Source organism: Lepisosteus platostomus, chromosome 17 (assembly GCF_059453375.1).
Source record: "Lepisosteus platostomus isolate fLepPlt1 chromosome 17, fLepPlt1.hap1, whole genome shotgun sequence".
NCBI classification, from domain to species: Eukaryota; Metazoa; Chordata; class Actinopteri; order Semionotiformes; family Lepisosteidae; genus Lepisosteus; species Lepisosteus platostomus.
In genome coordinates this window covers 7,956,691-7,974,766 of record NC_142627.1, presented here as the reverse complement: position 1 = coordinate 7,974,766, position 18,076 = coordinate 7,956,691, and the positions used below count along the sequence as shown (strand labels likewise).

General features: G+C 41.6%; 1 protein-coding gene across 2 annotated transcripts in view; it reads right to left on the bottom strand.

The window, feature by feature from the left end:
• Positions 1–18,076, bottom strand: part of LOC148646051 (voltage-gated delayed rectifier potassium channel KCNH1) — a 109,828-nt gene that overhangs the window by 83,260 nt on the left and 8,492 nt on the right. For both annotated transcript variants that reach the window (XM_088609522.1, XM_088609523.1), the window contains 5 exons: positions 17,563–17,669; positions 16,440–16,568; positions 15,500–15,618; positions 12,649–13,041; positions 1,520–1,949 (listed from right to left, as the gene is read on the bottom strand). In XM_088609522.1, coding sequence (XP_088465648.1) covers positions 1,520–1,949; positions 12,649–13,041; positions 15,500–15,618; positions 16,440–16,568; positions 17,563–17,669 — 1,178 coding nt within the window. The remainder of the gene's footprint in view (positions 1–1,519; positions 1,950–12,648; positions 13,042–15,499; positions 15,619–16,439; positions 16,569–17,562; positions 17,670–18,076) is intronic.

Sequence of the window (18,076 nt, the reverse complement as noted above, 5' to 3'; positions counted from 1 at the left end):
TTAACCAAAACAGAACTTTTCAGAAAACCACACACTCCCACAGTTAAAAACAATAAAAAACGCAGGCAGATCTGAAGAATGGATAACTGCTGAAATCGATTAGCAAATTAGCAAACAACATGTCATTCTAACACCTCTGTCTTGTTATCAGAAAATCCAATTCAGTTCACCACAGGGTCTTGTCATTGAAAGTCTTCCATAGATGTTCCTCTTGAAGGCGTTAAAGTACTTCCATTTATTTCAGGTCTGTCTCCATAGTAGGCTACTGGATTTCTTTGTGCAAGACACAGCCTGAACACCATGAGATGCGCTAGGTGAATATTAAGCCCACAGGGAATAGCCTAATTTTCGCAGCTTAACAACATCCAATGTTCTGCCCCCTCATGGCCTCCAGGAAACTGCCAAAGGTCACTGTGACACAGTCTAAAATCCTAAGAACAATTCCAACATGAGTCAGATCATTAATCATTTTGATTCTGACACTGATCCACCGTCTCATTTTTCTGGGTAGAAAAAAACCACCAGAAATAAGAAATGCTGATCACCGCCAAGAAAACCAGGACTCCTCTAAATAGTTTAATACCTCTCAATGTCAAAGAGCAGAATATTCAACAGCCATGTGCTGCAACATTACCACATAGAGGACGCTAGAGAAACAGAAGACTGTTGCCTGAACATGTGTTCCAACTATAATGATGTGACAATCTCTCTACCTCTTTACTAGATGGAACACCAACACATCTTATCCACCATCCTGCTTCTACAACATACTCACTCAGATTGCTGCGTTTTATACTGGGATCAAGGACAGCAATAACTGCAAACACATATTTCACTGGTGGATGCTGTATCCTGCACTGCACTCTTTGGTTGCCAGGATAGGCCCCAGCTCCCCTGTGACCGGATAATGCAGTTAGAAAATGGATGGCTGGACTCTGCAATAATGTCGTTTTGAGCTAGAATAAAGACCATCCTATCCGACATATTTTTTTCCCCACAAATGCTGAATCCAAATACAAGTTTTCCTGTCCAAATGAAATGAATGTTCACAACGTCAAACCGTTCGAAGCACCTAGCCCACTTGGTTGCTAAAACTTTTTTAACTCTTGATCTCTTAAAAAGACATCCTGCTTTTTTAATCTACTGGCCAGTATGTCATATCTACGTGGCTTAAGGTTGCAATGCCACAATACTTTTCACTGCACAGGGCTTTCCACTTTTCAAAAAACCCAAAGCCTAGTGCTGGCAGCTCCTTTCATTATTCACAGGAAAGCCTCATATCCCAATGAAGCCTTTACCCCACATAACAACCGGGCACATACAAGAAGCTCTTTCTTCTTCATGTGGCGCACTTCTGCTGAACATTCCTTGTGTGGTGGAAAAGCCACTCTCAGTTCATGACCCAGGAAGAAGAATAGGAGCATGAGGAATCTGTCTTACAGCCAAACGCGCCGAATTGGCGTGGAAGAGAACGTGACACCAGCACACAGGAATGAAGGCCCCGGAGACGCCTACTTACACCCAATCATCATCATGGCCACCGCGAAGATCTTCTCCCCGTCGGTGGTGGGGGCAATGTTACCAAATCCGATACTGGTGAGGCTGGTCATGGTGAAGTACAGGGAGGTGATGTAGACCGAGTCCTTGCTGGGGCCGCCTTCCCACTTCCCCGACCCAGTGACGTTGAACCTGTAGGGCATCCCGATGGTCTCCCCCAGCATGTAGAGCCAGCTGTCCTTGCGCACCAAGTTGGTGTCCTCGTTGATCACCTCGTAGTCCCCGATGCTGTACCAGATGCAGGCCAGCCAGTGGGCCGCCAGGCCGAACACGCACACCAGCAGGACCAGCACCGCCGCCCCGTACTCGATGTAATGGTCCAGCTTCCGGGCCACCCGGCCCAGGCGGAGCAGCCGGACCACCTTCAGAGAGCTGAACAGGCTGCTGATTCCCTGCGGGGGGAAGTGGGAGGAGACAGGAGCGGCGATGAATTTTCTACAGGAAGGAGGCAAGCTGAGCCCTGGCTGCCGCCTAGGCTTCAGGTCTTGGCACATCCCGGAGCGAAAGACGGCTACAGGCAAACATTCTGCAAGCGCTCTGGATGCTCGCACCAAGGACCTTCGAGGTCAGTTCCCCGAGCACACATGTTCGATTCAGGCACATTTCATTGTGTTTTAGGGCCAGATCAGCCAAATCAACCCTTAAGAGTAATAGAAAGGTTGTGTGTTATGCGCAGACTAAAGAATATTATTAAAATACTTCTCTTTACGTTCTAACACTTTCCAACATTGTTTTTCCCCCCCCCCCACTTTTGCAATATCTCACTACAAATAATGCTTTCTTTCATCAGTGGCAGACGGAAAGTGCCAGTTACTTAATATGAACACTGTCAACACAATTCTAACACTATCTTTCAAAATACTGAAAAGGGTTAGGAGACCATTAATATTCCATGAAATTTTCCACTCCATAAATAACAGCATTCGCATTCCTGGTCACTGTTAATACCAATAAAGGATGTACACCGATTTTCACTGTACTCTCTCTTCAAAGGGCTTTTTCACCTGCCAGTGAAAACATTTTCACCGATTTTCACTGTACTCTCTCTTCAAAGGGCTTTTTCACCTGCCAGTGAAAACATTTTCACCGATTTTCACTGTACTCTCTCTTCAAAGGGCTTTTTCACCTGCCAGTGAAAACATTTAAATAAAACCAATTCAGCCTATGTTTGCTTTTCTTTTATTCATATCCCGAAAGAATTTTTAGTCTGAGGTTCCGCAGTTCTTGCTAGAAACACGCATCCACTGTGATTATCTGGGATTGCATCTGAAATCCATTTTTGTGGAAGAAAGTGCCTTCTTCCTAGTGAATTCTACCTTTTTTCCTGAAGCACAAAATTGTTTCAATTTCAATCTACAACACAGGTATCTAGAATTGCAGGATGCATGAATTCCAATTTCCTTTCAATAAAAATGGAATTAAGCTGCACAGTATTCTTATTTTAATGTATTTCTTATAATGTTTTTCAGCTTAGTATATTAATATACTAGGCAATTGTAAGAGTGACTACATGATTTCTTTTGCCTTAAGGAATTCAAAAAAGAAAACAATTCATAATAAAACATAATAAAGGTGAAAAAGGTTGAAATGCTCTTTTAGCCTCTCTGACAAACTCTGCAAACTTATCCCTGGAGCATGCTTCTGCAGCAATATATTCCTTGACACCTACAACCTATGCTTTGAAAAGCGGAAGTTGAAATGAGGCAGATCGTAAAAACCAGCATCAAAATCTACACTAAAGCCAAACACGATTGTAAGGGCCTTCACTGTTCGACTCCCTGCATTTACTGAGAAACCAGCAAAGCTGCTCTATTAGGACTAACAGAGACAGGCAGCAGTGACAGCCATCTCCGGTGTCTAGAAAGAGAGCAGGTATTAACTCTTGACTAACACTGAGACGCGAGACTGAAGTGTGGAAAATCCAAAATGAGTTCATCACGGCATTCATGAAGCCCGATAAATCCCCCACTGCTTCAATCTCATCAGCCACGTCCAGGACACCAGAGCCGTGTCTGTAGGTCACCTGAACTGCCGAGATTTCCAAGACCCCCATAGCTGCAGTCACAGCACAATGGCACTGAGGAGAGCTGGCACCGAAATGTGCCGCTCCAACAGAAGGCTTAGCGCCCAGATAGCAGTGTGAAATGGCACATTAAAGGCGGAAATGTTTTTGAAACCTTGCAAGGAGGTGAGAAAACACATTCATTTTGCTAATACTCTAAGAATTATCACATAGGAAAATGATCCAATAGGAATGAACAATAAGGAAGTATGTCTGAATTCTGTGTTTTTTTTTATATTGTTGGCTCTGCTAGGACTTGTCAGTTCCAAGCTGGATCTTCTCCCAGACAGCCTGACCTTTTGGTGCTCTTGTGCTACCAATTTCAAAGGAATATTTTTTGCATCATCTGTTTCAGTGTTTGTGGCATGTCAGCTCTGTGTATTGCATTATTCGGCCTGTGTTATACTATTTGAATGCTAATGGATGAGTGCTAGCCTAGCAGAAATGGCTTTTGGAGAGACTTCTCCGAGTGTAATTCTGGGGGAATCTATGCACTGTAGGGCTGCACCGCATCTTCCTGACAATTAATAAAGATTGAGGGTTTTTTATTGATATACTGATGCAGGATGAGTGCTATGGGAGACTGAATCCCAGAACTTCTGGTTGCGGCCAGAAGTGTTCAGTGCTGAAGTCAAACGTCATAGGCAACATTCACTAAAGCATTCACTTAGGAGGAATTAGCAGAGGAATGACCTGAGGGATTATGCATTTGCTCAATTAAGAAACCCTCCAGGTGTAGTGCATACCTGCAGCCAACACATCTGCTGTGTTTCAAGATAAGGTGCTGTGGTTTGGCGTCAGCTGAAGGGAAGAATTAGAGCTATGATTTAGGACGAAGCTTCCTTTTAGAGACGCGTTTTATGACATGCAGGTTCCTTCTGCACTCTTTGACCCCAGACAAATCACAAATGTGAATTTATGGAGCAAAAAGAAAAGTACCTTTCCTTACAGCTCCCACCATGGAAGAATGAAGAAAACAAATCAGGACAATACAAACATCACTTAGATTCCAAGGTTTTATAAAAGAAGCATATCCTATAAACATTTTGAGACTTATCCCATTTGGAATTCCAACTATCAATGTGGAATAATTATTTCTGCTTCAAACTGTAATCGTGGTCTTTTGAATTTTCAAGTGCAGAAAGGAGCTGGGTTTAAGTATGGGCTGTATGAGTGGGCTGTATACATCCGAGACCTCTATTTCTCAGACTTTCTCATATAGAACAAATTTCTCTCGTCTTTAACACCTTCTGCTTACCACTATCTTTTTAAGTCTTTCTTGGGAGTTGCAATTTTAAGCATTTTTTGGGGATTTATGTTATTTTGTTGGTTTATTTTAGCCTTAGAAGTAATATTTTAATAATATTTTTAAATAACAAATTATAAATATATGTTATATGTCTTACAGGAAAAGTCCTGGTCTCCTTTAAAAAATAATCTATTGTATCTTTAAAAGCTTCCCTTCTCTCACAGCAGTTTTTGTGAAGAACCATTGAAAGAGGTTGTTTCCACATCAGCTCCTGAGAGACAACCCTAGTCCACCTCCTTTGTGTCTCTCAGTCTTAACATCAATTACGCAGCTATTCTTTGCAGAAAGGAATACGCTGAAGACTGTAGAGAGAGAGACAGCATTTACTAGGATGCTTGAATTCTGATAACTTTTGGCATAACTGCAGAATACAGTAATCATACTGCTGTTCCATAAAGAGTTTCTGAAAATACAAAGACTTGTTTATCATCTTGAACTGATACAAATGCAGTCATTCAGAAAGACTTCTCCCATAATGGAAGAAGATGGAAAAGGATAACACTTACCTTTATAGATTGAAAGATTTAGGGAAGGACTGGCTGTTTCTAGTCAATAATTTGTCTGAGCTGCTTAAAATATTTCAAAGAAGAAGATTGACTAGGTAGTAATCTTTCATTGCCGAAACAAAACACAAATGCACAGTATCAATGTACATTTTAAATGCCACTGCAGTATGGTGTTCAGTTAACATGATACAGTGATAAAAGTCAGAGAACAAGGCTCTTTCCTTTTTGATTGGCAGGACCAGACACACTCTCTTGTGGGCTCTTCGTAATTTTGCATCAAAAAGCACAGTGGCTCCAAACTAGTAATGCACTACTTTTTATTGCTGTCACATTAACAGCAGTAACCTGACCCCACCCTCTCCAAAGAAGTATTAATGTCTAAAGGCAACCTACCAAAATAACTTAAATATCTCCAATCTTTTCCAACACACTATTTCAGAGCACACTTGCAGTAATGGCATTTTCCCCAGCAGGAAGCTACCATAAACCACCCGACTCTACTCTACTTAAAATAAAACGGTGAAGCCTACTTGAGTGACAGCTCGGTGGTTCCAATTCTTCTCGGTCCGACAGACAAACAGAAGGAGCAGAAGCCATGCAATCAGAGCAGAGTTCAAAAGGAAAAAAAACAACAACAAAAGTATAGATGGTCAAACAAAAGAGAAGACGGAAATACTCAGTGAAATGAAAATTCAAAGCCATGCGGTTCCTAACAGAATAAAAACATGATAGAAATTGAGAATCTAGGGACGCTGCTTAGGGAATAATAAATAGAAAGTTCTCCAACATTTAGCTTTGAAATTATTCTCACACTAAAATTCCAAGACATTTATATCTTTGCTAATATTTCACCCGAAAAATCTTAATTTAGGGTTGTAGTCAGAGAAATGTGGAGCACTCCACCTGTGTTTTTGTTAAATATGTCCACCAGAAACCTATTTTCAGAACGTGAGTGGGTGTCTTTCTTTCTGAAGTAAATGTGTTTTTTCTTTATACTTGAGAACCAAGCCAGTATGTTGTCGCTAAACACATAATGCCACAGCAGGGACCTTACAGATTTTCTGAGCTCCCTGCGATTCACAGGGGTAGCAAGGCTTTTCAATAAAATAGTTTCTGAGGGATTCAGAGGTACAATACTTAACAACTAGTGACACCTGTGAATGCAGAACAAGCACAGAAGCCAGCACTGACAAATATAGTGCTGCCATAAAGAATGAATATCAAAAGGCAAATAAAATGAGAACAAAAAATGAAATTTCATATGAAAGACATAATTCCTTAGTTGCAAGTGCTCAAAGATACAGAACTGATTAGAAACTTGTTTGGTGTGTGTTAAGCTGTTGCTTTTAGCAGAAGACGAGTTGCTAAGACGCAAACCCAAGTCCTTCATGTGCCTTCGTGTGGGTAAAACTTACCTTCATGAATTGTAAGGCGGTGGTATGTGCTGGATCAACACTGAACCGCATGTGTTTTATAACGCTGGGCTGTTGTTATTGTGCCAATTAAATACCACTGAGCAATGTTGCACTGGGTCACAAATTACAGCCTTACTATTAGCCAGCATTGGGCTGACATTGTCCATACCTGTTACACAGTTGCATCAATGCTAGATACAAAAAACAAGGATCTAGTGTTTCTGAAATGGTTTATACCAGCTATTTGTACTCTTGGGTACAAAGAGCCTCAGGGTTTTTGGTTTTCATTTCACCTGAGATCTTAAATGATTTAACCAAATAAATCACGGCCTCAATTAATACACTTTTCCAGCAAATTGAGGATGTCACCTGATACCGAAGTAGCTGTTTCTGCACTCTCTAATTGCATCTCTGATATAAAAACCTGAATGACTCAAATTTTCTACAAACTGTTTGAAGACAGATGTCATGCTTCTTGGCCCCTCCCATCTCCTGCTTAAAGCCAGTAACCCTATCTATGGACAGCAGTGTGTTTGAATTTTAATCAAAATTAAACTCTCGTGTCCAGAATATTGTAAAAACATCATTCTTCCATCTCAGAAATATCACCAGACTAGGGCCAATGTTGTCTTTGATAATGGCAGAAAATCTGGTCAACACATTTATCTTTTCTAGAACTGATTACTGCAACACCCTTCTCTTTGGGGGTATCTACATCCACACTGAAAAAACTCAATATGTTCAGAATTTGGGAGCCAGAATCCTGACCAGGTCAAGTGCAAATGTTTGCATTACTCCTGTCCTGGAGTCCTTGTACTGGCTGGCTTTCAAGGTTGTGTGTCAACTTCAAAATGCTCATGCTCACCTATAAGGCTCTACTTGGCTTGGAACTGCAGTGCCTATTGGATTTATCATCGCTCTACTCCCCACCTGAGAACCTTCATTTGTCTGACTCTGGTCTGGTCTATAAGTCCCCCAAGCTCATTTACACTCTGGGGGTGACGGGGCCTTCTCTTGCTACACCCCATTGAGCCAGCATGTCAGAGTTCATCACACTTAAATGGGTGCTGGCAAGCCTGGAGAAAGACCTGCACCCAGAAGAAGAGGTTCGTGAGATAAGATACTGTAAGATAAAAAGCATATTTCTGTTGCATATTGTATGCTTTTTCCTTCTTGCAGCCAGGCTGACTCAGTAACACAGAAAGGCTTGCTGTACAGCTAGTGCATGCTCAGCTTACTATGGGGCTGAAAAGTAAATGTCACTTCTTCTTATTAAAGAAGTGCCTGAGTGTCCCTCCCAAACAAGGAGTCCTGCTTTCAGCAGACTGTGGAAAAACAGATTGCCTGTTGTCTCTCAGAAGAATGGGTTCCATTTAAATACCTTTTTTTTCCTTTGCCCTGGTAATTAAAAGTAAAAGAGCAACTCTACAAGTTGGCCAGCGGCAATTCACCATTAGGTAATAGTCCAGGGATGGTGGGACAGATGGAGCTCCTACTAATAAGGAAGATTATTGTGACTAACTCATTGTACTGCCCAGCAAATCACATGGCCTTTCATTAAAAAGTACCCTGTGGCATTTCGTTCCTTCTATTCCAAACAATGAAGTATCTGAAGTACTGTAGGGGGTCTTCTGATACAGTAAAGACTGTCTATTCGTTATATTTCTTTTTTTCCCCACTAAAGCGGAAAGCTACACTAAATTTCATGTATTTGAATATTCCTTTGAGCAGAGTCAAAATATCCCATTAGATCTTTTTTGCCATCTACACTGCATGTGTGCGTCAGGCTGTGCATACTGCAAGTTGTCATCTTCCCCATTCACTGTCCTTGTGGTATTTCTCACAACTAGACACCATTAAAAATATGTGATAACCAAGAGGCACAGAAAATGCCAGTTACTGATTTTCGTAACTTAAACGGTTTCACAGTCTGCAGTCCTTAGTCCTAACCACTGCTCCACTCTGATGCCCACGAACTAATAACACTCCCAGGAACCTCTGAAAACATGTTAGGGTTTCTACTTTGTGGACAGACATGAAGGGGAAGAGCTAATTTGGTCAGAAACCTCCCTGTACAGTGTATCATCAGCGTCCTGCAATCTGGGCATCACTGGCTAAAACTGGCGGCACAGAACTGGCCGAGCACTGTGAGTGCTGGGAGGGTACAAGTGTGCCAGTGTGTCTTCCTCCACCCATGGCAACACTGACCCTGTGTCTAGACAAGGGCTTGTGAACTGGCGGTCCCATCTTTAATCTGCCCATGCCTAGATGTCCAGTCACTGTAGGCATAGACTGAACAAGATGCAAGCGCATGTTTTGCAATGTACACCGTCTTCATCTCTCATCTGCTGCCGCAAAGCTAGTAATGTTAAGACAATTTGAATAAAAGTTGGAGAGGTATGAAAAAAACACATTAACTGTTGATTCTGCATTTAAACAAAAAAAAAAAATCTAGTCATCTTGTCCTTCACCTTACAAGACATTACAAGGTGCAAGGAATGAAAAAGAAACAAGACTGATCAGGTTCTAGTTGTGTTTGGAACTGGTGCTAATTTTCCTTTTTAAGTGAAAACCAGTTCCACAGTCCACTGCTCAAGGTACAATGGGACAACTTTTATATTACTGTGGACCTAAGGAATTGATTCAACATGGAACTTCAGCAGTGAGTGAACTTGGGGTAAATTGCAAAAGGAAAATGCAGCATAGAAAACAGGCCAAATTCCGCACAATTACACAATGCCTTCAAACTTTTCTCTGGCACTGCCTGATGAAATCAGATTTAACAACTGTAGCCGTTTGTTCTAACTCATTCATATCAGAATAATGTAATACAGATATGGATATGTTCCGATAGATTAAAAGGAACTATTGAGGATAAATATTGATGTTCTACATCTACTGTACTGTGTATGAAAATGATGTAGTAGCTCTTAATAGCACAGCCATGACTACAGAATATTTCAGGACCACTCAATTGCTTAAAATTGATCCTGAGTCACAATGCAATAGATTATAACCAACACCATAAAAAAAGTGAGCCCCATCTTTAATGGGTTTATCAGTCTGGTTGACGGAAGAAGACGATAAAATTTCAAACAACAAAAATACATAAGAATGAATGCCAAAAAATCATCTAAAAAGTCTAAAAGGATGAGATCAGACACTTTTTGAATAGCAGTGCCTGAATGCGCTCATTAAGCTTCTATTAATACTCTGCATCTCCTGACTCAAACAAGGAAGCTCTGAAGCCTGTAAGTACTTCTCACAGAAGGGAGATGAAGCAACAACAATCAAAACTGTTGAGAAAGCAGGCAGGAGTAAAAATGTTTATACAGTATGTATATTGACTAAAATCCATTCACGTCTGGATTAATGGCAAATGAAAACTGCACGGTGCACACCGTCACTGGGCTCGACAGCTCCACGCTCAACTCATACTTATACCTTCAGCACTTTACACTCGCGGCTGCAGTCGTTCAGACGAGCAGAAAACCACCGGCACTCAATCAGCCAGTGACTTTCATCATGATCATTTAACGCTCCTATTTAAAAGGGCCGATGATTCAGAGCAGCACATGTTTAAAATTTACCTGTCCGGAAAAAGAGGAGGAGTGGAGCTGGACCTGCGGTTTACCCTGAAGCAGATATACTGTACCCTCACGCTGCGTCACAGCTGCCGTTTCCAAGCCGTTGGAAAACCACACACCTGCTTACTCACATCTCCGTCTTACAGAACCCATTTAAAGTCCTGACCTCGGTGCCCCGCTGGGGTTCGGGGTCACACCAGGAGGGCAGCACGAGAATGGGTGTTATTAAGGAAAACAAAAGAAACTAAAAGCATGCGAAAGGAGGCTTCAAAAGGAAACGTCCAGAGGTATCTGAAAAGTAAACAGCTGCTGCAGCCGCTGGGAATTCCAGACCTATTCTCGCTTAAACGCAGCGAGGGTCCACAGGGAGCTCATTTAATTGGTAGGGAACCACGACTCCCTTAATCCATAATTAGACCAGATGTTGCTTTACCCAGACAAAACGTCATCGCAAGCGAAACAGTGGAGAAGGTTTCTCTCTCCATGCTTTCTTTTCTGCACAAGAAAATAGCCTAGTGGGCCTCCGTGGGGCCTAGTTCTGCCTGATGTTCTCCCTAGATGAGGAACGGGGGGGGGTGAAAACAAATGCATCACACTCAAGACAACTGTTATCTACTGCAAAGTGAAGGAATCAGCACCAGGTTTCAAGAGCATCCATGAAGATAAGATTAAATCACTTTATTGGCCATATACAATTTATTGTATTTGGAATTTGTCTTTTCGCATACCCCAGCTTGCTCTCCATGAGACACACAGACAGGGAGAGAAGCTGGGGGTCAGAGCGTAGGGTCTGCCATTGTACAGCGCCCCTGGAGCAGTTGGGGTAAAGGGCCTTGCTCAGGGGCCCAACAGAGTAGGATTCCTCTGCTGGCCGCGGGATACACAGGCACAGATCCTTAGCCACAGACACACCGCACCGCCACCACCACCATGAACAGCATCTTCATGGAAATTAACTTAACTGAAGTTCAAGAGAGATCGTGACAGACCTGTTCTAGGTCATAATCACCCCCCAAGGCCAATTCTAGAAGCTGTATACGTAACACTTGAAAACCCTTCTCTTTTCACATCTAGTCTCCTGCATCCCTCCTCTACCCCACCTCTACTTTAGCAGCTCCCCCTCAGTTCACTTCTCACTCTGCATGGGGGTCCCAGCCTCCTCCTCCTGCATCCAGGGGCTGACCCTCTGCCAAGCAGGTTAAGGCAAGACTCACTACACCTAAATACTCACTCAACGTCCTCAAATGTATCTAACTGGGTGTCATTATTCTTCAACCTCTGTTTTAGTTTACAGGTCAATTTATCATTATGAGAGACAGAGGTCCCAGGATACAAATGCATTGCAGAAGACTCATTCTTTTGCCTCTACAGTACAGTTGCCTGAGCTTGATCAGTGCCACACTCATCTTTGTGCCCTACTACGAGTGGAATCCCACAAAGCAGACCTAGGAGACTGAAGCAGACAGACACATCAAGTCTAGAAGAACTGAGTTTCTGCTCGACCAGTAGTCTGTGGAATCTACACCATTCAGGAACTCCAAATAAGCACTTACAATGAGACAGCACAAGAATATATACAAGAATAAGGTTCACCGATCAATTTTTAATGGAATCCATGTGTGCTTACTGACAGTGTCAACTTTATAGCTGATTGATTTGCATAATCTACTTCTTGATTACATTTACTAACCAAATAAAGTATTGTTTATACTAGAATTAAACCTTGTATATAGTTGTTGAAAGCAGAAAAACAATAAAAAGATAAAATTGCAACTGCATTAACTCATTCAAATACAAACATTTAGAGGCAAAAGGGGCATAAAACAGAATAACTGGGCTTAAACAGCATTGAATTCCAGTGCAGGACAAAGTGAGAGTGCTTAACTCAAGAGTTGAAAACAGGTAATAGGGGGGTGGACATTATCAAATCCCTAGTTCCATTTACAATTTGGACATTTTCTAGCATGTTCAAATGATTCATCCATCTTAGAAATATACTGAAAACGAATGGAAATCCTAGAAGAGAACTAATACTGTATTTGAATCTTGTGATCAAAGCTGGCAACTCTTACTGTAATAAAGGAGTTACACTACACGTACTGCGGGCTGGCGGTTTTGAACACATCCATACAAAGCCTCAAGGAAGACCGTGGGCTTCTGTGGACGTCAGGTTCTCCTCTAAGCGTGTAATTGACCAGCAGCAGGCACTCACCTCGTCCACGTTTTCGAAGGCGTTGATGACATCGTAAGGCAGGCAGGAGAGGAGGTCAATCACAAACCAGGTCTTCAGATAGTTCATGCGGATGAGCTTGGGGTCAGAGATCACCTCCCCTGCAGGCCCGACAAAGGTGGTATGGAAGTTGAGCACGATGTCCACCAGGAAGATTACGTCCACAATGCTGTCCACCACCAGCCACGTGACATTGTTCTGCTTGGTTTTGAAAGACACATTATAGGGCACCATGATGGCCGTGTAGAAGGTCAGGATCAAGATGACCCAGTCCCAGGTGGTTTTGAAGGTGCAGTAGTGTAGAATGATGTGAGGGGGGGTCTTTGGTGTCTCTTGCTTGTACTGTGGAAGAATCTCAGATCCCAGCTGCAACACCTGGAAGTAGTAAGAAGAAAGAACTTGGCACAGCTGCTTCAAAGGCCATTTTTACAAATTTGGGGATTTTGAAAAATATAAAAAAATAAAAAAGGCCTGCACGACCTGCATTTTTTTGTATTTTAGCACATTAAACCCAGGAGCAACATTTCGATCTGCACAAGGTCTTCACCAACACAAAAGAGCTAACAAACACACTTCCACAATCAAAACAATTGTATTCAAGGATCTCCAGGTGTGAAAAAGAAGAAGAGAATAATTGATTAATGATGTCCTCGCAATGAGCTAATTACATGCAGTACTTACCAAAAATGAATTAGTAATTATGTGATTAAATCATTGCAAAGCCAATGCTATCCTTAAGTTTAGAAGTGCAGATTTCACACTTTTTAATTTCTTGTACTGTGCGACTTACAGAATTTGAGGATTTGAGGATACTTTGCTTGTTCCTGAAACGTTTATGAACCTCGACGGTTATCCAGAATGTAAATGTTTGTGTGTTTGTTTTCTTTGGCAAAGTGCAAAGTACATAAATCAGAGTTATTGCACATTGAATAAGACAACTGCTGGAAACCAGAAACGGTTTATTTTCCCTTCGTTCTAACTTTCCACTATAAGGACGGCCTCACAAATCAAGATGGAAAGGTTATTACTATGAAGTAAAAGTGCTGAGAGAAGTCGCCGAAGGCCTTTTCCAAGCAGCCGGATGGGAAGTGTTGAATTCCTTCTCAACCCATTTAAACAGCAATTTGCTGCCTCAGCAGCCCAATTGAGTAAAGTTAATGAGTCAATTAATACTGGTGATCTTGCATTTCCAAAAAGAAGCAAAGTCTGTAAATCAGAGGAGATGTGTGCAGCACTGCAAATGAATTCTTAAGAAACACTATCATAATATGATAAATGATATCACAGAGAAGCTTCTTCTAGCTTAACAAATTCTAAAAGGCTATGTCAGGCCCTTTTCGGGAATTGCTTCTCTTCTGTTATTTGGTTGATACGTCTGACATAAAATCCAGTCATTTCATAATCTTTGAAGAAGGTCAATTAGGATCTGGTCCAATTGTCTGGCACCAGACCATCTGATCTCCAAAACCATCCATTCATTATCAGAAAACCACTCATTCCTTATCTCCCGACTATTACATGAATAGACTGGATTCTAGCGGATAAGACATTATAAAAGGCAAAACTGTAGAACATGTGGTTCAGATTTAAACACTGTGGTCAAATGTATGCATCAAACCTGGGATGTACAATAAAACTTTAGTCCTGGAAAAGATTTAAAAAAAAACATTTTCTACTTGAAAGAAAATATCTAGAACAAGCTCTTGATGCAAGAACCTGTTCTTCAGTGTGACATTATGCAGTGAACAGACTGATAATCTGATTTCTCTCTAATTCTGAGAGTCTCAACAAATGCAGATTTGCTATGAGAATGGAAATTACAGAAAAAAATTATACCTGTCCACTGAAAAGTACTGTTTTAGAGCTCATAAATAATGGAATGATTTTACGGTAGGTTTTATCTTAATAGTGAAGTGATTTTAATTATAAAACTCAAAACTACAACAATGAGCACAGGACTGTGAGTGTTCTCCTTCATTTTCAAGACAGCATTAGTCTAGTTTTACATTAATGCAAGCTCCACATGTACAATACATGGCCTAGGTCTTTTAAGTCTTAATAATATGACAGATACGTTTGATGAGACCCTACATTGCCATGCTAGGTGTAGTATTTCATTAGGAATGGGGAATGCTAGAAACTAGGCTTGAAATATATGTGAAGATAATTGTACTAGAATGTCATGACTGAGACAGAAACGAATTTTGTCAAAGAAAAGAGCAAACTTTTAGTAATTCAGATTAATGCATTCACTATTATAGTCCTCTACTTGAGGGTAATAACTTAATTTAACAAATGTTCTGATTAGAAAGAGGTTTCTAATAATATACTGTAGAAGTAAAAGAAGCAAGCGGGATTTGCAGACAACATAATCCTCATCTCATCTTGAACCACTGAAATACCTGTGATTTAGGTACAGAACAGGAAATCCTTATTAGAATATTCTGTTGAGTGAAGCCATGTCATTTAATAATTCAGAGGCCTGAGTGAGAAGAAGTTCTCACTAGTTCATTATTTACCCCTTCTTTATATATCTTTTATTACTCTCAAGATATTCAGTGTTTGTCCAGTAGGAATTGCTGTATTCACCTCACAGCACGCTGCTATAAAAGGTGATTTGTCTGCAGAGAGTCTTCACTGTTTGGTGCTATTTAACTTTTCAGATGTGAAATCTTGGCCTTGTTCTGCGGGGTCTATCTTACAGATGAGTTATTTATTTTCCTATTAAATGTTGCTTATCTGAAAAGTTTTTACATGGCTAGCTAGATAAGTCTGTATTTTTGCTCCTAGTGGGGAAAAAACATTCACAACCAGTCACTCGTATCCTACGTACCTCAGCTAAGCGCGAATGCTTGAGAACGTTTTCTCCTTTGTGAACAGTTGGTGCCAGCTGCTGTAGTACTCCTCGGCTGCTTGTAAGAGCTCTTGTTAGACGGGCAAATTTACCCCAGCCTTTTGGAAGAGAGAGTGTGTTAACTCCAAAGAGGAATTATAATACAGTATACACTATAATATACCTTCACAATTACAATAATGGTTGGGTGAGTTGTGTATATCTGCTGTAAGTTCACACTCAATGCAATAAACAGACCAATTTTACTGCTGCTAATTGAGCTGGCTGACACTTTTATTCAGAGACATAGCTGTGCACTCATTTATATCCAGGGTATTTTACTTGAGTAATTTGGGTGAAGTACCCTCCTCTATCGACGAGCTCTGTTGGTAGAGCACGAGACTCATAATCTCAGGGTAGTGGGTTCGTGTCCCACAACAGGTGCAAGGTTCTCCAATAACCCATACTGGGCAGCAGCAGCGTGGGGCGGTGGCGGTGGATCACATTTCCGTGACAACGGCAACAACACCAGCACTATCTGCACGGAAAAAAGGCCCGGCAATCTACTTCTGTATCTTGCCATGAAAACTCCCTGGATAGTGACGGGGGAACTGTCCATAGGGTCATCATGAGTCGACACCGACTCGACAGCACTCCCACCTGCCCACCCTCCTCAGTGCAGTGCACAACAGCAGTGTTGTACCTGGGATCGGGACTCACAAGCTTTCCAGGATCTGAAGAAAAGGCTGTTTTTACAGTGTTCACCAGCACAGTCGTACATTGGTCAACCGAAATGCAAGTCAAGTCAAAACGTGGCAATCCTATCAAAACGGAAAGGACTATACTCATAACACACAATTTCCTTCCCTGTGTGGCTAAATGAAACACCCGATTCATTACAGTCTTCCTCAGTGCGTGGAGCACCCCTAACCGAACCAACCTTTAGATGAATCATCTTCGATGGGCTGCTTGAATGCTGTGATGTCACTAAAAGTGCACAGGAAGAGTACCACCTTATCCTGTTCATTCCGGATGGGAGCAATTTTGACGAAGAACCACACAGGAGTGCCTGAAACAAACAAAACCGGCGTTAACTCCGTGAGTGGAGAGGATGAAAACCAAGCTAATTGGCCCCAAAGGACTTTTATAAGACAATGCAGTTTGTGACATATTAGCACAAAAAATCACAACAGACAGAAGGAAGGTACCACACAGTAACTCTCCAGGAGGATCTGAATATTCATTATTTTAGTTTGAACCAGGGTTTGAACTGGGAATATGGTTCTATGCGGAGATGTGGGGATACTGCAAGTTCAACAGAAAGATTAAGGAGATTTTTAAGGGTACAACATCAAGATAATGAAATTGTGAGCATCTAGCTTGTTTATCATATAGTATGCTATTGACATCAGGCACTGTCTCTTTGTAATGGCACTACCTATTAACATATTTATTACCTTGTGCAGAGAGTTTAAAATTGTTACCCACACTCCAAAGGATTAAGAAGGAATTGAAGAGACTGACTGCACCATGGAGACCCGTTATGTGTAGTCACCAGTCTAAGGCACGCTCAATCTTCCTTGCACCTTAATCATGATTACGATTGTCAGGCAGGGAGGTAACTGGGTTGCACTAAATTTTATATAGTGCACATGCCACTGTGTGTGTCAGATGAGAGAAAAAAATGATAGAAATGAAGGAGGAATGGTAATGAATATGCATTACCATCATAAGTCCTTGCATTTGTATATGTTTTTTTTTTTTATCTCAGGGGGGCCCAAAGCATTTAGCACATAGGAGGGAATACACTTGATCTACCTCAGAATGGCAGCTCCCTACTGAGTGACACAGAATCCATTATGCGCCAGGAAACCCACTGCACAGCAGACAGGGGAAGGAGTGAGAAACTGCTTCAACAATTGAATTAAGGGGGATGTTTAGGGAAGCAAGACTGCACAAGAGCAAAGCAGAGTTGATCCAGGACTCCTTAACACCTCTACTGTCACAAAGAGTACCTTGGATCTATAATAACACAGTAGTCGCTACGTTTCCCCATTACTTACGGTTTTTCTTGTACATAAGTATTTCAAATGAGTTCATCTCATAGTTCTCAAAGGTCTGTCGCACTTTCTCACAGGTTTCCTTGTCCGTTAGCTCCCCGTACATGAAGCTGAAAGACAACGAACACAAAACCGTGTCCAGATGTAGGCTGTACTGCAGGTCTCATGCACAGCCAGCTGGGATTTCAATATACTGTGCAGACTGGGAAAGAAACACCTGATGATGGTTTGCAAACACATACACAGCTCGTATAAATCATCTTGGATCATCTCAGTAATTAACACAAGACACTGACACATTTAAACACAACAACGCTTGCTCTGGTCCAGCCAATTATAGCACACCTAAACATACGCTCCTCCCAACTGTTCTCGTCTAGCCAATTACAGCATATTTAAGCACAACGCCCCTCCCACTTGCTCAGGTCCAGCCAAGTGCAGCATACTTAAGCACAATGCCCCTCCCACTCGCTCAGTTCCACCCAATTACAGCACACTTAAGCACAATGCCCCTCCC